At 39.2% G+C, this 22,391-nt stretch overlaps 1 protein-coding gene across 1 annotated transcript in view; it reads right to left on the bottom strand.

Annotated features, from left to right (window-relative positions):
• Positions 1–22,391, bottom strand: part of SNX24 (sorting nexin 24) — a 101,110-nt gene that overhangs the window by 29,259 nt on the left and 49,460 nt on the right. The window contains exons 2-3 of the mRNA XM_074811563.1: positions 19,286–19,369; positions 9,755–9,859 (exon numbers count right to left, since the gene is read on the bottom strand). Of these exons, the coding sequence (XP_074667664.1) occupies positions 9,755–9,859; positions 19,286–19,369 (189 nt within the window). The remainder of the gene's footprint in view (positions 1–9,754; positions 9,860–19,285; positions 19,370–22,391) is intronic.

Raw genomic sequence — 22,391 nt, forward strand, 5'->3', positions numbered from 1 at the left:
GTACAGTTTAAAAATGCATAAAGAATATTAATGATTGGTCTTCAGTCACACAAAGAGTGTAGGCAAAAGAACACTATCAATTTGCATAAAGGCAATGATTTGGCAGACCTCAGTCTAAACTGTATGCTAATCTAGTGCTGTACACTACTGAATGACTATAACAGACCATAGTGTGTTGCACTATACATGCAATAATCAAATACACTTTCACTAGAAAATAAGTTTTTCCCTTCATGGCAATGAATTAAGTAACTTTGCAGATTAATTTTGAAGAGAAAGCCCTTAAGACTTAACTTGCCTTGAAAGTCCAATTTTAAAAAGTAATAGTCATTTGTACACTAAAAAATAAGAATTAGCTTATGTAAAACAACAGAGTATGAAACAAAAATGTGTTTAAAATGCTGTAGATTGATTAGAAAGATGGGGGAAACTGAGTCTTTCTGCCATACTTCAGATAGTGATAATAAAGACTCTTTGCAGGAATTACATTTCCTTCCTTCCTTCCTTTACTATAATGGACAAAAATGGTTTGACTTACCCTCCCCTAAAGAAGTTCAAGCAAATCTATTAAATATCTGTTAAGGAAAAAGAAAATTTAATGCCCACACATGAAATGAGGAGTTGCCTTCAGGATAAGGAAGGTGACTGTTTTTTCTTTCATCATGGCTAAATGAACTAAGTATCTCACATTTTGTATTGCTCTAGAAGGAATCATGGCTATTGGAACAGTCGGTCAACAGCAGATTATAGTTGACTATAGCAGTGCGCCAGCACTTGAGTTTTAATATCCCTAGTTCTGCTTTAACAGGCAGTGACATCTAAAGCAAAGAACTTAATTTCCTTCTCCCTCCTCTTAAAATATCTTACAGTTATTCTGAGCATGTGCAGGTCGTGACAGAGACCATTTCTCACTGTATAAAAGAAATACACAATAAGTACAGTTTGATGTTCATCCTAACTTGAGTGAAATTATGTGATACAACAGTGTTATGGTATACAGTATAATGAAATGAGAATGAGCACTTAAGACATGGTTTTGAAACCTGTCATGACTTCAAATGTAAATTCTGCTTTTAACTAAGTAAAATCTATTTTCATCAGCTCTAACATGTAAGAATGAAATGAGAGAAGTTCATGCAGCACAATTCTATACAGCAAAACCAGATTATTGAAGATGAAGGAAAAAATATGAATCATAAACCACAATGTAACACCACTTGAAAAGCAAAAAGTGTAACTTTTAAAACATAAACCAGGTAATTTTGCTAAGCATGCTTGAAAAATGCTTGGAATATTTCTGCAGGAAACACCTCTGCAAACAGACACTCTTAATAAATGGCTCTTCTTTGAATTATTTTGCTTTCCTGTTTCCTCTTGCTTTCCACCTCTTCTTAACAAATATTCAAGCCTGCATGTGTCAAGCACAGTTCTTTGAAATCCACAGCCATCTAAAACCATCTGTGTATCTGTACCACCAAAGAAACATGTATGCACAACAGAATCTTAAAAAAGCTGGTCACAGCAATGATGGATTTAAGTTATTAACCGATCAAAAAAAGATGGATGGTGGTCTGCTTTTCTTAATCTACATCATCATCTAGATCTATCTAAAGATATGTGGTACACTAACAAACTTAGTTAAGGTTTCGATAAAATCAGTAGAATAATCTGCCCTGTTACATTGAGTCTGTATCAATCAATAAAATCACTTGTACTAGGAAAGTACTGTTAAGTACTGACAATCCCAGCCATTAATATTATTTAACACTCTGCTCACAATCTTTAATGAGGACAAAGAACATTTTGCCTTTTTACACTTATCATACCATTGCTTTTAGAGCTCCTCACAGGTACAGTTCAACCTTGATTACTGTAGAGTAAATGGAGTTAGAGAAAGAAGACACTGAACAATTTTGGAAAATGGAGAGAATTTTCAGTGTGATTAATAGATGTGGGTGATTCAACAGACTTTCCAGCAAAACAACAGTTAAATTTTATTTCACTGAATCCAACTTCTACTTACAACTTTCTAACGCTAGACTCAATCTTCCCAATATATTCACCTGCATTTAAAATAAAACTGGTTTCCAGAAACAGCAATCAGGAAGATAAGCATCTGTTCTGGACTTGATGGGAATTTTTTCTTTCTGCAAATAAGCCAATTTGGTCTTAAATTAGTTAGAAATAGATCCCAACAGTGAATGTGTACATAGGACAAAGGGAAGGACTGCCTCTGCAGAAATCTTTGAGGTGGTTAATGAATGACACAAGGAAGTCAAAATGGTTTCTGTCCAGCTCCTGCTCTCAGATATGGGTAATGGTTAAACAGAAGCCGAGTGGGAAAAAACTCACAGGTCAGGAGGCATGTACAGAATAAGGCAGAGAAGAACAAAAACGGACTGCATTTTACACAGAAGTTTTATAGCTTAAAATTTCTTCCTCTGAGTTCAACTTTTACATATACAGCCAATTACCTCTCATGCATAAAGCATTTGGTCTTAAAAAGCATTAGCCTTTACAAGTGGCTTTGCACAGTGGCATCTGACCTGCATACCTCTTCATTATATCAATATGACTCAACCATATCTTCTCAGCCGTATGATTTAATCTTTTTGCTTTTAAGAATAGTGTTCATGATACATACAGGGCTCAGTTCATCAAAACACATTAATATTTAATCAAATATAATAATAAGCTGAAACACAAGTACGTGTTTAATTACTTTAGGGACTACATAAGAAAGATCATAATGGTTCAGACCATGTCTCCAAAAATGGCTAGAAATGGATACCAGGGAAGAGTATAAATGAGCAAGACTAACATATGAGACATTTTCCTTCAATACTCTAGCAACCTCGAAAGTTATTTCCAGCTCGAGGACCTTCTATGCTTGATATAAACTGCTCTTCCACGAACCTTTCTGGTCTTCCCTTGAATCAATTTTAAATTTTGCAATACAACACTCTGGCAAAGACACACAGGTATAGCTAAATGCTTGATCCAGCATGCATTTCTGAGAATATAAAGGAAGAACAATTGTAATGAATATTAGCACTGTCAGAGTGGATAAATGTGATGAATGTGAATGGCACAGAAATAAAATCTGAATAGCTGAACAATCATTGAATATTTCTAAGATCATTTTGCCATTCCATTTCCAGAACTAAATAGTAACCAACTTGATTTATTTTTATTGGGCAAAAGCAAAAAAATGTTTCATAGAAGCACACATATCACACACAGAGATCTCAATATTTCTAAACAGCTCCAACAGCACTGGTTCAAAAATGCCTGCCTCTACAGACATTACATTCTATTTCTTCTTTAATTGATAATGAAACATCAAGAACTGTTACATTTAGAAAGCACTTATGGATTGCTTCTGATCCTAGAGAAATATGCCAGCTTCAACCAACCCACAAGCCAAGATCTCCCTGTCTTTATATGAAATCTGAGCTTTTGTTCTGCCTAGCAGAGCTCAGGCTGACTTTTATGTACTACCATGGGACATTTTTTCCTCCACTTCACAAAGAGAAGAGAAAACGGTGAAAAATCCTGTGCATCACCAAGGATTTGTTTTCCCCACTTGTTGATCCTACCTCCAGCCAAGACAGCGCTGAAGCAGTATTTCAGCTCAGTTACAGAGGAAGTGTATTCAGCTACTGAAAGGCAAAGCTCTAGCCAATGCACAATGTGGAGTACTTGCAGACTGGCATCAGGAGTTTAGATGGCTTTTCTTAGATCAGAGACCTCTCCAGTCTTCTTGAGGATGGACAAGGTTATAAATTACTGAGTTCACATTCCTCCTTGTTAGAATAGCAAGAGGCCAAAAGAAATTGAATCAGTTAAGCAGTGAGGAACTAATGAAACTTCCCATTAGGTGATGGAAAACTCTTTTTCTTCACAATTAGATAAAAAACCCTGAGAAATCAAATTATCTCACTCCCAGAATGATTGCAAAAAGGGGCAATAACTGACACTCAAAGAAAGCAGAAGATTCTTATCCTCAGTTGCAATACGAAATGCTGTATTAGCTCTGAAATGCTCTGCAAGTTTCCAAATAAACAAAAATATCCTTTCAGTATTTTAAGTTTTTTAATTGAATCTAAAACTTTTATGAAACAATAGCACACAACTAGATCAACTTAAAATAAGATAGTTCAAAAGATTTAGAATCCAATTTAGACTGATGAATAAAATCAGAGGGATTTTTTTTTTTCTGGGGCTAAGGAAGGTTTCTTAAACCTTTCATCTAGATTTACTGATTTGTTCATACCCATTGTCCAGTCAGAAAAGGCTATTTATTTATTTATTTAAACTTTACCACAAGGAATTTAGTATCAACACTTATTGAAGTAATAAAAGAAAATCATCATGGTCCATGAAGAAATGACACCTTGGGCCAAATTTTCTCTAAGGTATTTTTCCTCCTGCAGTCACTAAGTGCAGAAATAGCTCATTTGTCTTCATTTTTTTTGTAGTTGCTGTTGAACTGTTCTCCAAAAAAGAGTAAAAAAATGCAATATAATAATGGGTGATTTTCTCCTTTATATTTCTGATGAACTTACTTATAAAGCAATTACACATCACACCATCCACTGTTTTCCTAACTCCACCCTGCTGGAAACTAAGACAGCTAAGGAGTATAGGATTGGATTCTACTTTCTTAAGAGCAAAATCGTAACAGATATGGTTTTATTTATCTTCTTCAGGAAGGACTGGTAGTTAAAATATTTTTAAAGAAATTGCATTTTGAAGAATACTGAAATATATGTCAAAGTGCTTCTCAGATCTCCAGATTATTTCCTTAAATGGAAAACAAATCTCTAGTCCAGTTTCATAAACTCTGTAATTTATTTTGAAGATTTGGATTCCTGAAAGTGCTGGAATGTTGAAGTTCATGAAGTCTTCAAGTCTCACAGCCAAGCAGCACTTCAACCAATCTTATCTCCAGGAATCAGGACTGTTCTCTTTGTAAAAAGTTCAAGAGTAAATAAAAGGCAAGTATGTTTTCTTGACCTCAGCCAAGAGAAAAATATTAGCTCTACATATTAACTCTGGTTAGAGACGTGTACGTACTGACCCTACATACAAACAGAGCAATTCAGAATATTTACAGCCCTCTGTTTTAGTCTTGCCAGTCACCAGAAGAATTCCTTCAGGTCACCCAGACCACAACAAACGAGTTACTATCCTGAAGCTCATAAAAAATATGGGCCTCCTCAAAAATCTCTCTGCATAACCAAATCATTTCAGTGAAGACTAGCAGCAGCTACATAGTCTCATGCTGAGGTGTGGGTGTGACTTCACAGTGAATTCTGTTAACGATGCCTGTTATCTTGTTGGACTGATGATATCAGCAAATGATGAGATTTCTTCTGCCCAAGGGGGTTAGAAAATATCTATTCCATTGAACTTTAAAAGGCAGATCTGTCAAAGGGCAAGTCCCTGGGGTAGAGAGACTGGATGGCAATAACATTCAGTGTCAGCTTACTGGGACAAGGATATGACCTAACTCCAAATCCGTAGACAGCAGGTGGCTAGATCAAATTCTTCCCCATTACCAATTCACTGGAAATAAGCTCCATAAAAACTGCTCCTCCAAGAGTACATCATATAAAATCTATTTGTAACAAATACCGATCAGATTGACAATGCAGCTGTAGATGCTCCGATAACCAATTAGATAAGGTCCCTCAGTGCTGCCCTTAGGAATCCCAACAATGTCTTCAATGTCCAAAATAAAACTCCAACTACCTGTTCAGTTGGTCCATCCATAAGATGACTTATTGAACTCATCCACAAGAATAACTGAGTAAGAGGGAGTATTTAAAGTGATCTATATCTCCTTTAAATACACTTCCAAAGCAGACTATATTTCTGTATTGCTTTGTGATAAATGGTCATTCCAAGATTATACAGTGGATTAAAAAAAACAAATAAACAACCACCATCCAGAAGCTACAATGCTGATTAACAGCCTGCCCTATCATCTTCCACACTTACTTTCACTTTCTGGTACTTTCAAGCAAATATATTTCTCCAGGCTCACAAATGTACTATCAGGAGTGACAGACTTTCAACACAAGGTTCAGTTGGCAGCCCTTCTCAAATTAGAGGCTACCTACACAACCAGCTACCCCAAATCTGTATCTTCTATCTTTTCTTAAAACCAAACTCTTCAGGAAACATATCAAGAGAAGACATTTTGTAACCACAAACAAATCATAGCTAAGTTCAAATCTTGCTGTAATGTAATACTACTATCAGAGAGATTTTTGCCAGCAATACTGTAATCCATTGATTTATTTTACAAATTTTAAATCAAAACCACCTGGATTCTGATCTCTGCTGTATTACAAGCTACGAGCTCAGACACACAAATAAGTAACTATTAAATCAGAATTTGTATCACACACTAATTGATTTATGGTAACTCTTAGTTGATAGCCACCTCAAGGTAATTAGATTTGGTTTAGTCCTCTTCCACTGTCAGTTACAGGCATTTTCTTATTTAGCAAAGACTAAAACAGCTCAACTTAAGTCCTGTGTGCTGTAAGTTAAGATCATGCACAGAGACAGTTACCATGGATCAGCAAAGGAGCAATAGCTTATTGCTTAATACAAATTTGCTTGAATGTTTGAGGTCACACTCTGTCATTCACTTATCTTTGCATCTGTTTCTTCATTAATAAATTAAAGATAGTCTTTCTTTCCTCTTGTCAGTCAGTTGATTGTTCTCAGTATTCATAAGGGCTCTGTATTATTATTATACATGCAGTTGAATTACTACACATACTAGTGCTTACTAGTCAATTGTTCCACAGTATTAAAAAGAAAAATTGTAAATTCCAGTCACACTTGTAGAATAAGAAAGACAATTAAAAATAATATAAATAATTCTTACACAATTCAATGAAAATTGGTCTATTATAACAAGAAAAAATCCCCATTCAACCTTTCAAAAACAAGAGAAAAATAAGCCATCTGATGAATAGTATCTGACAGTGGATACTGATAAATTTAAGAAAATTACTATTTGCATCTCATAAATTAATAATATTTGGTTTATTCATAATCTTGATATTCTTCAGAAAGATATAATGAAATGTTTCTGAGTTCCTGCCATCCACTCCAACAACCTGTGCTGAAAGGATTTAAGAGGGTGGTTTCATCATGATAAAGTCAGAAAAAAATAACAAGGTACTGGCAACTGCGGCACCTTCCGGCTCAGAGAGGGGAATTTCTTGCCTACTTTACTACGTGATACAGACTGATTCTACTATTCTAGTTTCAAATAATTATTTTTATCTTCATTTAACTATAGAAGACTACTTAACTAAAAATATATTAAGAACATGATATAATTAGACCATGTCAGATACAGGTCTTTATTTGACTGCTATCTGCATGGCATGTTACTTCTTGCCTGTACAGGTTTTCAAGGTGCAAAGTGCAATAATGAGAAATAAGTATGTATTGCATAAAACAAACTATTTGAATGTAACATCTGTGTAAATGCTCAATCTCTGAATGAGATTCTCGGTGGTTTTGAAAAAACAGTTAATGACTACCATGACTCCATAATAGTTTACCAGCAGCACAAATGGCCGGCTACTAGTACCACCACTGACTAGTGATGATAATCTACTTTTACAGATTAACTCTCATTAGTATCACCTAAAAATATGTTTGCAATATTTTATATGCGTGATGTTAAATTACAAAATTATCATGTCTTCTGAAACTGTAGCACGTTCCTACATTGTGTCTTGAAAAATGTTTGGCACTATTAAAAACCTTCTGATAACTGAAGTGCCTTAATATGAACTTTTAATTGTCTAAAATCAGACTTTCATTATTGTAAAAATTAAAATTTCACTGATTATTAGTTTTGCTTTCTGTTATCAGAAACAGAAATTAATGACTTTGGCAAGAATATTACTGTCATTTGTTCTTGTTTTAATTTAGTATGTGCATTAGCATGGACATAACTTAGACGCTTGTCATGTTTTAATCAGATGACATCCAGCAGTCCCTTCCAGCTTAAACCATTGTTCCTATGATAGCCAACAGTGATAGACAAAGGGAAAAGTTAATTAAATGTACAAGACTGTACAAGAACAATAGCTGACTAACTCTTCCAGTAGGGGGAGACGTTCTGTTAAAGTTTATCAGCAGTTAAAAAGTGCTAACCAATTTACCCCTGTATCTTTTTAACAAAATCAACCTCATAAGAGAAATAGGTACATGTACCTTAGTAGTGATATTCTCCAAAAGACAGTGTATGAAAATCAGAAAGAAAAAAAAAAAATCACAGCAAAAGGCTGTAAGAGAAAAACACACTGATGATGGAGCAAGCTGTGCTGATAGTCATCAAAACCAAAAAGGCCCTATTCCTTTTCAAAACTAAAGTCTCTCCAACAGTAATGTTTTTTCCACCTACAAAATAAATGTAGTTTTAGATGCCAAAGATCCTATAAATATCATAAAGCAAGAAGGAAAAAAGTATTGAATTTTTGAATTTTACAATACTAAATACTTAAAAAATAAACTGTGTTGCCTGAAAAGCTCCCTATGTCTCAGAACAAAATATGAGCTGTGTTTTCCTCCTTATTTCCAAATTTCTTTTTAAAATTTTAATGTCAGAAGTAATACTGTCTCATGTCACACTACAATTCTGTTCTCCTCCTTAAGCAGTTTCCTTTTACAAACCTTCCTGAGAATCAGGGAGGTTCCTGAGTGGTGCTGATTACCATATATTTTCTATGAATGCAGCTCACTGTCCATTACGTTGTAGTTCACGATTCTTCCAGCTGTGTCACTGCAACTGTGGGTGATGACATAAATCAGATTTCTGAAATTTTTACTATTTTTACTACTCTGATTTGAGTAAAAATAGAATACCCTCACTCTTGCCTTCCTCCCAAAACAATTATCTTTTGACTTAGATCATTTCTATGATCCTCTTCAATAAAGCAGCACTTGCATCAGTCCAGCTGAAGGTGCAGTAAACTGGGAACATGTCTAGAGGAACACCTTAATTTGGCTTTGACATCAGAGAAATGGTTGTGAAACTACACCACAGGACATTTTTAAAGCAATTATGGTGAGAGTAGAAATTGCATTTATTAAAAAAGGCTGGGATTTATCACTGGTATATTTAAATGTCTATATGTCTGAGTCATTCCTGAAGACTTCTTTTACAGTCTATAGCAAAATCAGAATGCAAATAGGTAGAATTAAATGCAAGTTTCCAAACTGACTGAGATGAATATTGGATGACGGATGACTGTTTCAACTAGATGAACAATTCAGATACAGACATGCACAGTAGAAGGATATTAATTAGATGAGCTGATTCTTTCCTAGTCTGTCTAAATAGAGGGGAATTAAACAAGGCCTCCTTGTATCTCCACTGCAACACTTTTGATTGGTATGGTCAGAACAACTTTGGAAAGAATAACATTATTTTTCCCATTTTTGGCATAGGAGAATGAGGTACTAGTAGGTTCACTAAAGTCAGCAGCTTTTGTGAGAATCGGCAAAAAAGATGCAAAACAGTCTGGACTTCTAGCTGCTAGTCTTGCTAAGTGAACAGAAATCATCGCTGCTGTTAAGTATCCATCTCATTTCCCACCTCTAAAGTTGCCTATCAGTAAAACACCCCCCTTCATACATTCAAAAGCTTTGAATACTACCACTTTGAAAATGGATGCTGCTTCTACTTTAAAAGTGCTGAGAGGAGACGCACCTGCAAGTACAACTCCAAGCCTTGCCGTCGCTGCTCCAGGACCTTGGGGACCCAGTTTCTCACGTGCTTTGAAGGGATCTCTGGAGTTCTTATGAACTTCTTGAGCTGCAAATAAGAAGAAATGCAGATAGAAAAAAAAGTATAATAGCTTTCCTTTAAAGTAAAAATGTTTATATTAGAGATGATGAAGTACAGGTAAAATAACCACACATAAAGGACAACAGCACAGCAATGAAGTTACTCACCATCAGCTCAATGAAATTAACAGCAGACTTCATACCTACAGGTTGCAGTTAAAAATCTCCACATCTAGCTGCCCTGGACAGTGAAGAGGAACCTACTAACAATTTGTTGTTACTAACAGCCTTAAAACGAAATGGCAACAACTACATGAGAATACTTGAAAGGAATTCCCCATTAGTCGATCTAGGATGACGCCTCACAACGTCACTGCAACGTACCCACATACTACCTTGCTAAGTGCAGTGATAAAACACCATGACAATTGCTAACTCTAGATTTAGGCAACTATGAATGGGTGGGAGAAGTATATGGAGGAGAGCTAACCATTTCTCTGGAGAGCTGGCAATCAAGAGAGCAAGATATCCATGCTCTGAATTTGCACCAACAGATTGACAGTTGTGTTAATATCTTATACAGAGAAATAGCAAGTTTGACATTGAATATATTTCCAAGAGAGCTCTGTAACTATTCCTCTAAAGATTCCCAAAAGAAAGCTTTTAGAGATATATACAGAAATGTGTATATGCATACATGAGTACATACATATAGACACAAGAATACATTCTGACAACACTAAGAATCCTCTTGCTGGAGCAATGTATTTTTTCAAAACCAAAAAATATTAATGTTTCCTTCAAAACTACAGAGCAAAATTGATAACTGGAAAAGACTCCATTGCATTTTAATAGAAGGTGACATTAGATATTCTTTCTGTTGGATACTGCCTCTGAGTAATCCGAGGCAAGGAATGCAAGTAAAGAAACTCAAAATTGACTTTGACATGCACACCCATGGGAGACTGAGAATTTACATTTCATCTTTGAGCTTGCTGAGATGTCACTATAGGAAAAAGCAGTGCCAACATATCAACGTCTCTGCAATCACAAGTAAGGAAGCTGCAGCAAGGAAACCTCAATTGCTTTGGAAACATTTTGCAACTTCCTTATTTCTTAACAGTGCTAAACTGCAATTAAACATGAAGTGAGAAAAACAATCCACCAAAACAAAACCCCAAATCCATGTACTTTTACTGACTGATCTTAAAGCTAGAATATAAAATCCCATTTTTTCCTCTAAATTAGTCAAGCATGTTGAAGAAGCTATGGTCACAGCTGTTGCAAACTATGACAGCACCCGCAGAGGAGTAACAAATGAGAAGAATGCTCCAGATGAGGGGAGACAAATCTGAAACAATACAAGCGTCCACCAAGGCCTAGATGCTTACAAGATAAGTACTCTGTGGCTGGTACCTCAGCTGATGATTAACAATCCTTTTGTGCTTTGTGCTTTGTTGCTTCAGAGTGCAAGCACAGGTCCTATGTGTAAGTATAAAGCACATGCTATACAGATGTACAAAGATAAACTCACTTTCTTATGCTTACAATAATCCAATAATATATTGCAACAAATAATTATTATGATGTCAAAGAATATTAAGCAAATCTAGGTATGTGTTAGTATATTGCTTCAGACCTGTCCCTACATAAGAAATATTTCTCTGATGACAATTATTGTCTGTAATACCTTCCTGTCCATAACACTGACCTAATGCTTATTTGACATACTGTAGTCTCTATTTTCTGCAAGACCAAAAGATGGTTCAAATTGTCAGGTAAAGAATTATTTGTCCAAGTGTGAAAAGTCAGTACGATTTAGAGTGTACACTAATTATTCTAAAATTATAAATAACTTGCAAAACAACATGTATAGAACTTCAGATTTTTGCAGATTTCACTGCAGTAGTTGTAACACTGCCACCTTCTAGCATTCTGATGCTTAAAAAGAACTATCAATATTTAAAAATGTAAAGAAAAAAAATAGAAAAAGGAATTAGGGAATAAATATGAATTTGTATTTTTAACTATGTTATACACATAGAAAGAACTTAATTGTTTCTAAAAAACTCTCCATATGAGAATAATAAAACTTTTGTTTAGACTTGAATACAATACTGTAATGTGAATGGTGCATAGCCTGAAAGGCCTGGTTTGTCATTCATAATCAGGGCAAAGTATAATGGCCTCTGCTAACTATTTCAAGGGAATAATTTATGCTCCTGGTGTAGCACAGCAGTCTTGAAAAGATTTTAAACCTTTTCCACTACAGCACAGTAAGAGGGGCTTTATTTTTTTATAGAACTGGAATGTAAGAAAGGTTGAAACCAGGAAGGAGACAAATCCATCCATGTTCTTGGAAATGGCTTTATTGAAAAAAAAAAAAAATATTCAAAGAATTAATTGGTATTCTGTGAGTGAATAACGTCTTATATGAGCAATGGAGCCCTCCTTCCTCCATACAGTGCTCGTGGAGCATGTCCTTCCCTGGCAAAAGTCACAACTTCCCCTTCAGCCTCTATTCCCATTTTCTATCACAGTTCTCTACAGAAGCTTTGTTTCTCCTGCTCCCTACAGACATCTCCAGCACTACGGGCACCTTGAATATGCAGTAAGTCTAGAGAAACCTTTCCAACTGCCATGTACTCACAGCAATTTAGAGTGAAACATATTTTAAATTAAAGGGAAAGAGGGAAACCAAAAATAAATAACCTAGCTGGCATGCTGAAAGCAAACTGTTATCTGGACCTGAGTATAGTGTCATGGGATGTGAACAAATTGTTCACAAAGAACCTTTAAGATACAAGTTCAAAACATTCTTCTCCAGTAAAAACTGTTCAAATACACACCCTACTTTTTAAAGAGTATTGAGATCTTCTGCTCTAACACATAACAGAGAGGTGAAACAGCATACTGTATTACCAGAGACTGCTTTCTCCAGGATTTCTGAAAGCACTAAGAAAGGTTCAGAGCATGAGCTGTTCAACCATGTTCACTAAAATTTTACAACTTCAAAAAGTAAGACTTAAGAAAAGAGGTATATTGTTGCTGAAATATACTGGGTGCTTTGCATCTGTACAGGGCAGAAATAAGAAAAAGTCACTAACAATTTTGCAGAGTAATAGAAACAGACAGCAAGCAGATGAGGAGTGAGATGAAACAAACTGAAGAGTGCACAGTGTCTGGTTAGAATACCTGTTTTTCAGGTTTGTTTATTTTGCTACGATTTCTGGAGAGAGAGAGAAAGGGACCATCATTTATGGTTATTCTGATGTTCTAAGGAGAAATCTCTGCAAAGGGAGTTACTGCATAGAAAGCAGTGTACAAGGAGACAAATCTGACAGTGAGACTGCAGTCATTCGTGACTTTTGTGTGGACTAATTGTGCAACTCCAGAAATTACATTGAAATTAGACAACAACAAAGTGAAGAAGAAAAAGCAGAGGCATTCAATGTTTTTTTTGCCTCAGTCTTTAATAATACAGACAGACCTTGGGCTGCCCAGTCCCTGGAGTTGGAGGACCACAAGTGGGGAACAGTACTTTCCACTTGTGACACTGAAATTGTAAGTGACCAGCTGTAACAGCTGAATGTTCACAAGTCCGTGGGCCCTGATGGGATTCATCCCAGGGTACTGAAGAAGCTAGTGGATGTCATGGCAGGACCCTCTTAATCATCTACCAAAGGTCTTCAGAGTCTGAGGAGGTCCATGCTGACTGGAAGCTAGGCAGTGTTAGTTCAATTTACAAGAAAGGCATGAGGGAAGACTCAGGGAACTACAGACCTGTTAGTCTAACCGCAGTTCCTGGAAAAATTATGCAGAAGACTATACTGGGTATTACCAAAAAGCATTTAAAGAACAATGCAATCATCAGGCAATCAACACTGGTTCACAAAGGGAAAGTCCTCTTCAAATAATTTGATATCCTTCTATGATAAGGTCATTCACCTAGTGGGTGAAGGGAAGGTGGTGGAGGTAGTTTTTCTGGATTTTAGTAAGACTTTAGATACTGTCCCTTACAGCATCCTTCAAGTTGTTCAAAAGGAAGAAGAGGTGGTGGGGTGGCGCTGTATGTTAAGGACTGTTATGGTTGCTTTGAGTACAAGTGTAGTGAAGACAGGGTGGAGTGTCTTTGCGTTAGAATCAGGGAGAAGGCCAACAGGACAGATGTTGTAGTAGGAGTGTACTATAGGCCACCCACCCAGAACAGAGAGGTGGATGAAATATTCTGTAGGCATTTAGGAGAAATCTCATGATCACTTGCCCTTGTTCTTGTGGGAGACTTTAACTTCCCAGACATCTGCTGGAAATACAACACAGCAGAGCGGGACCAGTCCCGGAGATTCCTGGAATGTGTGGAAGATAACTTCCTGACACAGCTCGTGAGAGAACCAACCAGAGAAGGTGCCCTGCTGGACCTCCTCTTTGTGAACAGAGAAGGACTGGTGGATGATGTGGAGGCTGGAGGACAACTAGGGCACAGCGATCATGAAATAATAGAGTTCTCTATTCTGAGAGAGGCCAGGAGAGGGCTAAGCAGAACTGACATCCTGGATTTCCAAAGGGCTGACTTTGTCTTGTTTGGGCACCTGCTTGACAGGATCCCTTGGGAGATGGTCCTGAAGGGTATAGGGGTCCAGGAAGGCTGGACGCTCTTCAAGAAGGAAGTCTTAATGGCACAGGAGCAGGCAGTCTCCAGGTGCTGTAAGAGAAGCCAGCACCAGAGAAGACCACCCTGGCTAAACAGGCAGCTTTGGCTGCAAGTCAGGGAGAAAAGGAGAGTTTACCACTTTTGGAAGAAGGTGCTAGCCACTGACAATGATTACAAAGATGCTGTGAGGCTATGCAGGGTGGAAATCAGGAGGTCTAAAGCCCAGCTAGAAATTAATCTGGCTTCAGCAATCAAGGACAACAAGAAATGTTTCTGTAAGTATGTCAACAGCAAAAGAAAGAACAGAGAGCCTCCATCCCCTGCTAGATGCGTGAGGAAACATGGTAACAAGTGACAAGGAAAAGGCTGAGGTGCTTAATGCCTTCTTTGCCTCAGTCTTTAATAGCAAGACTAGTTGTATTAAGGGAATCCAGCCTCCTCAGCCAGAAGGCAGAGACTGGGAGAATGACCCCTCCGTATTCCAGGAGGAGACAGTCAGTGACCTACTGCATCACATAGACATACACAAGTCCATGGGACCGGATGGGATACACCCGAGGGTGCTGAAGAACCTGGCTGGGGTGCTCACCAAGCCGCTTTCCATCATTTACCAGCAGTCCTGGCTGACCGGGGAGGTCCCCACAGATTGGAAATTGGCCAATGTGACGCCCATCTATAAGAGGGGTCAGAAGGATGATCCAGGAAATTACAGGCCTGTCAGCTTGACTTCGGTGCATGGGAAGCTGATGGAGCAGCTCATCCTGAGTACCATCACACAACAGGGACAACCAGATGATCAGGCCCAGTCAGCATGGGTTTATGAAAGGCAAGTCCTGCTTGACAAACCTGATCTCCTTCTACGACAGGGTGACCTGCTTATTGGATGAGGGAAAGGCTGTGGATGTTGTTTACCTTGACTTCAGTAAGACCTTTGACACCGTTTCCCACAGCATTCTCCTGGCAAAACTGGCTGCTCGTGGCTTGGATGGGCACACGCTTTGATGGGTAAAAAACTGGCTGGGTGGCCGGGCCCAGAGAGTTGTGGTGAATGGAATTAAATCCAGTTGGCAGCCAGTCATGAGTGGTGTCCCCCAGGGCTTGGTTTTGGGGCCACTCCTGTTTAACATCTTTATTGATGATCTAGATGAGGGGATCGAGTGCACCCTCAGTAAGTTTGCAGATGACACCAAGTTGGGTGGGAGTGTTGATCTGCTCGAGGGTAGGGAGGCTCTGCAGAGAGACCTGGACAGGCTGGAGCGATGGGCTAAGGCCAACTGTAGGAGTTTCAATAAGGCCAAATGCCGGGTGCTGCACTTGGGCCACAACAACCCCCAGCAGCGCTACAGGCTTGGGGAGGAGTGGCTGGAGAGCTGCCAGTCAGAGAGGGACCTGGGGGTGTTGATTGACAGCCGGCTGAACAGGAGCCAGCAGTGTGCCCAGGTGGCCAAGAAGGCCAATGGCATCCTGGCTTGCATCAGAAATAGCATGGCCAGCAGGGACAGGGAAGGGATCTTGCCCCTGGACTCGGCACTGGGGAGGCCGCACCTCGATGACTGTGTTCAGTTTTGGGCCCCTCACTACAAAAAGGACATTGAATTACTCGAGCGTGTCCAGAGAAGGGCAACGAAGCTGGTGAAGGGTCTGGAGCACAGGTCTTATGAGGAGCGGCTGAGGGAACTGGGGTTGTTTAGTCTGGAGAAGAGGAGGCTGAGGGGAGACCTCAGCGCCCTCTACAGCTACCTGAAAGGAGGTTGCAGAGAGCTGGGGATGAGTCTCTTTAACCAAGTAACAAGCGATACGACAAGAGGGAATGGCCTCAAGTTGTGCCAGGGAAGGTTTAGACTGGATATTAGGAAGTATTTCTTTACAGAACGGGTTGTTAGGTGTTGGAATGGGCTGCGCAGGGAGGTGGTGGAATCCCCATCCCTGGAGGTGTTTAAGAGTAGGGTCAACATAGTACTGAGGGATATGATATAGTTGGGAACTGTTAATGTTGGGTTGATGGTTGGGCTGGATGATCTTCAAGGTCTTTTCCAACCTAGACAATTCTGTGATTCTGTGATTCTGTGGGATGAGTGGGTTCACAGTGTGCTGGGTGAAGATCTCGCTGAAAGGCAGAGTTCAAAGGGTTGTAAGGAGCAGGGCTACATCTGGCTGGTGACTAGTCAGCAGCGGTGTTCCTCAGGGCTCAATCCTGGGCAAGTTCTGTTCCATATTTTTATCAATGATCTGCATGCAGGAGTTGAATGCAACATTAGCAAGTTTGCTGATTACACCAAACTGGGAGGTGATGTTGGCTCTCTTGAGGGACAAAAGACTTTGCAGAGGGTTCTAAAGAGATTTCAGCACTGGGCTGCATCAATGGCATGAAATTTAACAAGTCCAAATGCCAGATTCTGCATCTGGAACAGAGTAACTCTGGGCACAACTAGAAATTGGGAGAGGAGTGGCTGGAGAGCCGCCCTGCAGAAAGGGTCTGCGGGTGCTGGTTGGCAGCAGGCTCAGTGTGAGTCAGCAGTGTGCCCCAGCAGCCAAGAGGGCAAACCTCTGCATGCTGGGGTGCATCAAACATAGCGTAGCCAGCTGGTCAAAAGAGGTGATTATCCTGCTGCATTCAGCGTTGGTGCAGCCTCACCTTGAGTACTGTGTGCAGTTCTGGGTCCCATGATTTAAGATGGATGTGAATGTACTTGAATGCGTCCAGAGGAGGACTGGAAGGAACATCCTATGAGCAGAGGCTAAGGACCTTGTGTTTGTCTAGTTTGGAGAAAAGGAGGCTGAAGGGCGACCTCATTGCTCTCTACAATTTCCTGAGGAGGGGAAGTGGAGAGGGAGGTGCTGAGCTCTTCTCCCTGGGATCCTGTGACAGGACACATGGGAATTGTTCAAAGCTGTGTCAGGGGAGGTTCAGACTGGACACTAGGAAGCATTTCTTTACTGAGAGGGTGGTCAAACACTGGAACAGGCTTCCTAGAGAGGTGGTCAGTGCCCCAAGCCTGTCAGTGTTTAAGAGGCATTTGAACAGAACCCTTAATAACATGGTTTAACTTCTGGTCAGCCCTGAAGGGATCGAGCAGTTGAACTACATGATAGTTGTAGGTCTCTTCCAACTGAAATATTGTATTGTATTCTACTCTATCCTATTCTACTCTATTCTATTCTGCTTCTATTCTATTCTATTCTATTCTATTCTATTCTATTCTATTCTATTCTATTCTATTCTATTCTATTCTATTCTATTCTATTCTATCTACAGGTGATGGTCTATTTGGGTAGGGTGTGTTTAAAGCACATAAATCCTGATTTCCCCCTTTTAATATTTCCCAACATATTTAGTTGTATGATCTCTACTCACCTGCCTTACTTGAAATTGCAGGATTTTTCTCACATGTAAAATAAAGCACACATGTGTTGCAAGGCTTGGCGGTGGGTGAGTTGAACTACTGATTCTGACACTTGCTCATGTTGCATCATATTCAATGTGAACACAATGGGAAAACACTGACATGTGAATTAAAACAATAAGCAAGGACATTAGTATTAAAAAGTGGCAGATGATACCACAACTGGGGCAAAAAAGGCATGAAAAGTAAAAAAGGCAAGAAATACTAGCACATCTTAATTATGGTGCAGTAAAGCAAAATGTCTTCTCATTCTTTGGACTTTTGAGGGTCAACACACAGATGGGTCAATAGTTGCTTTTTGTTGACCTAAGTTTGCTTATATCTATACACCATAGAAGACTGGCAAAATCCACCCTCTCTGTCACCAGGATAATTCTGCTTCCCTGCATGAGATGATTTCTGAGCTGATTCAGGGTCACCAGCAAACATGCTGGTGTGGATAAGCTCCTCTGACACTGCAATGGCCGGAGCTGTAAGGGCCTGTGCTCCCCTCTGACATTTGCAGAGGAAGCTTTTCCATACTGAAGGCAAGTAGCACCAGTCTAGCAGCTGAGGGTGCACACACTCCACTGCCACTGAGAGCTATAAACTAACACACATTCAGTTGAGCCAGGTCCTAGGAATGAAGGACTGAAGCTCTTCATTGGAGCCCCACTGCTGGCAATGAGATACAATGCTGTTTCCAGAGTTCTCCTTCACAATACTTGGCCTCCATAAGGCGGAAAAACCGTAAAACTTGCCTTTCAGCTGCACAACTGTATAGCAGCATCCACTTCAGCTTGGAGAGGAGAAATCATACGTTTCCTTTAACAGTGATCAAAACAATGTAAAGAACAATTAGTTGATAATCAATCTTGAAAATATTGAGTAACCTTCTATATATTACTAAAATGATTCAGTAGACAAGCTTAGCAGATATTTCATATCACATTCATTATATGAAGAGCAGCAAAGTGAGATGGTATACTCAGTCTTTCCCATGTCTAGTTTCCTAGTGTATACAAATTGTTTCCTCAGCTTTACAGATAGCAGGTTAGCAACACAATTTATATATATATTTGCCTAACTGGATAAACACACAAAAAAAATATATTTATTTGCTATAGGATCATGTCTTATTTTGTGATTTTACAACAAGAAAAAAACATAATTACAGACAGCATTTTAGCAATACAGCATGTAAAGAATAATAGAAAAGGAGAGTTAGTAACATCTGAGAAGTCATCATCCCTTTCCACAAAATAGAGAAGAAACTGCATTAGTTGGGAACTCATTTCCAGAGACATGAATCACAAGATGTATTTAAGATAAACCATGTATAGTAACAATTTCAAGAGAGAGGAAAACATTACAACTAAGACAAAACAAAGTTACATCTTATAAAGAAAGAGATCACTACCTTTTTATGAAGTGCATGGAATTCACTATACCTCTTCTCCACAAAATGTTTCCTTCCACTCATTAGCACCTCTATTTTAAAGACCTGAAAATGATACATAATAACAAGGAGATTAATGTTATGCATGTCTGTGACTGCACATTTTAACACGGTCATTCCAGTAGGTGGTCCCAAAAAACCCATGACTCACAAGGCACAGAAGTACAACAATGATTAATGGAAAGCATAGCTGAATATTCTGTTAACAAGTTTGTTCAACCAATGTACAAAAGGACAAGTTAAGCTTGGACTGTATACTGTACATCAAAAATTAAGCATTAAAATATTCCCTTTCAGAAATATTTAATACATTTTGAAGTAGTTAAAAAGATTTTTAAAAAGGATGGTAAGAACAAAAAAAAAAAAAAAAAAAAGAGAAAAGAAATAAAGATTCATTCTTTTTGCCCTCTTACAATATGGCATACTAACACAGTCACACATGTTCAGTAAGAACTGGATAACAGATGCAGTATGTTATGCATAATAAAGAAATAAATGCAAACACTGTATTGTAGGTTAATTTCCTCCTTACCTACAAATTCATCTGTAGTCTCAATTGAGCTTGTACTACTATTTACACTTCAGGAAAAACAAAACAAAACAAAACCAAAACAAACAAACAAACAAACCAACAAAAAAACCCCAACCCACAAACATGGGAAATGCTTGTTTTCTTTGTATGATACATGTGACAGCTTTTGTTGCTGCCTCTGGAAGGTTGAAAGGGCAGGAGAAGAAGCTCTCTGGATCCACTAATTAGCAGTCACTAACATGACATTTTCTTGATTTTTAGGTTACTGGGTCAGTTCTGAGGGCAGGTGATGAGAAATATTTTGAAGTACTCAACAAAACATGGTCTATTAAATGAAGACAAAATCAGCAGAAAAGCAATACAGAAAAGCTGCCTGGTCTATCTAGTAGTTATTTTCTGTTTTGCTCAGAAAATGCTGGAAATAATTATTTCCAGGACATTGAGAGATGATGTTCAGGACAGATGATTACATCAAGGCACAAGACTTAGGCCAAATAAAAAGTTCTTTGAAACAAATTTGCAAACAATGTTTATGCCTGAATGCAGAAAAAAGGGATTTCTGTCACAACATGCCCAGCTAGCATTGATCAGAACAACCATACAAAAACCATGTTGGATAAACATTTTCTGTTGTCCACTAGAACCTGCCTTTCAAACAGGTCAAAATGGTATGGTTTACACCAGTTAGCCAAACCACATTAGAAACAGACAGCATTTTATTTAATTCAGACTGAAATGTGTCTGATTGCACTGTTTGAATGCAGCGTGGATAGGACTGCGGCCATTCCACACCAATGTTTACATTACCAAAATTAGTTCAGATTGTTGTAACAACTTGTGCTACATTCTACCTCTTTGAAACGGACTATTTCTGTGTGCTAATCACTGTGAGCAGACAACCTTATATGGGTGCATTGATTTCCTCCCCTGCCCACCATCTATTTAGACTATTTTGGGAGAACAGCTATTGGCTATTAAACAATTTTCCTCTACACGTGAAAAAACTCCAAGGCACCCTTAGGAATATGTTGTAAATTCAGAGTTGTAAAGAGAATCACATGCAAAGAAAAATCAATGTAGGCTTTTTTCTTTAGTTGAGAGTTAATATCCTAATTATATGAGAGGAAAACATTATTTACATCTTATTTTCTACCCACTGCATGAAACGAATAGATCTGCAAGGAACAAAATGCTTTGGATTGCAGAGGAAATCCCCTGCATTGAACACTTTACTGGGTAAAAAACTGGCTGGATGGCCGGGCACAAAGAGTTGTGGTGAATGGAATTAAATCCAGTTGGTGGCTGGTCATGAGTGGTGTCCCCCAGGGCTTGGTTTTGGGGCCACTCCTGTTTAACATCTTTATTGATGATCTAGATGAGGGGATCGAGTGCACCCTCAGTAAGTTTGCAGATGACACCAAGTTGGGTGGGAGTGTTGATCTGCTCAAGGGTAGGGAGGCTCTGCAGAGAGATCTGGACAGGCTGGAGCGATGGGCTGAGGCCAACTGTAGGAGTTTCAATAAGGCCAAATGCCGGGTGCTGCACTTGGGCCACAACAACCCCCAGCAGCGCTACAGGCTTGGGGAGGAGTGGCTGGAGAGCTGCCAGTCAGAGAGGGACCTGGGGGTGTTGATTGACAGCCGGCTGAACAGGAGCCAGCAGTGTGCCCAGGTGGCCAAGAAGGCCAATGGCATCCTGGCTTGCATCAGAAATAGCATGGCCAGCAGGGACAGGGAAGGGATCTTGCCCCTGGACTCGGCACTGGGGAGGCCGCACCTCGATGACTGTGTTCAGTTTTGGGCCCCACACTATAAAAAGGACATTGAATTACTTGAGCGTGTCCAGAGAAGGGCAGCAAAGCTGGTGAAGGGTCTGGAGCACAGGTCTTATGAGGAGCGGCTGAGGGAACTGGGGTTGTTTAGTCTGGAGAAGAGGAGGCTGAGGGGAGACCTCATTGCCCTCTACCACTGCCTGAAACGAGGTTGCAGAGAACTGGGCATGACCCTCTTTAATCAAGTAAAAGGTGCTAGGACAAGAGGGAATGGCCTCAAGTTGCACCAGGGAAGGTTTAGACTGGATATTACAGAACGGGTAGTCAGGCGTTGGAATGGGCTGCGCAGGGAGGTGGTGGAGTCCCCATCCCTGGAGGTATTTAAGAGTCGGGTTGACATAGCGCTGAGGGATATGGTGTAGTTGAGAACTGTCAATGTTAGGCTAATGGTTGGACTAGATGATATTCAAGGTCTTTTCCAACGTAGACGATTCTGATTCTGTGATTCTGTGAGTTTCAAGGACAATTTGGTGAGAAGAATGGATAACAGCATATGAAATTAGTTAATTTAGAAGTGATAATGAGTCATTAGTCACAGTTTTGCAACAGTTTTGAAATAACTTGATATTAAATCTCCAGGAACTATGAGCAACTCGTAATACCCACTTACACTTCAGTCAGCTAAGAGCCACAGCACCACTGTTAGTTTAGCACTTCTGCTGGCTACAGGGTGTGCCAAGCAATTTGGAGAAGTCTAAGGGGCT

Source organism: Strix aluco, chromosome Z (genome assembly GCF_031877795.1).
Source record: "Strix aluco isolate bStrAlu1 chromosome Z, bStrAlu1.hap1, whole genome shotgun sequence".
Lineage (NCBI taxonomy): Eukaryota > Metazoa > Chordata > Aves > Strigiformes > Strigidae > Strix > Strix aluco.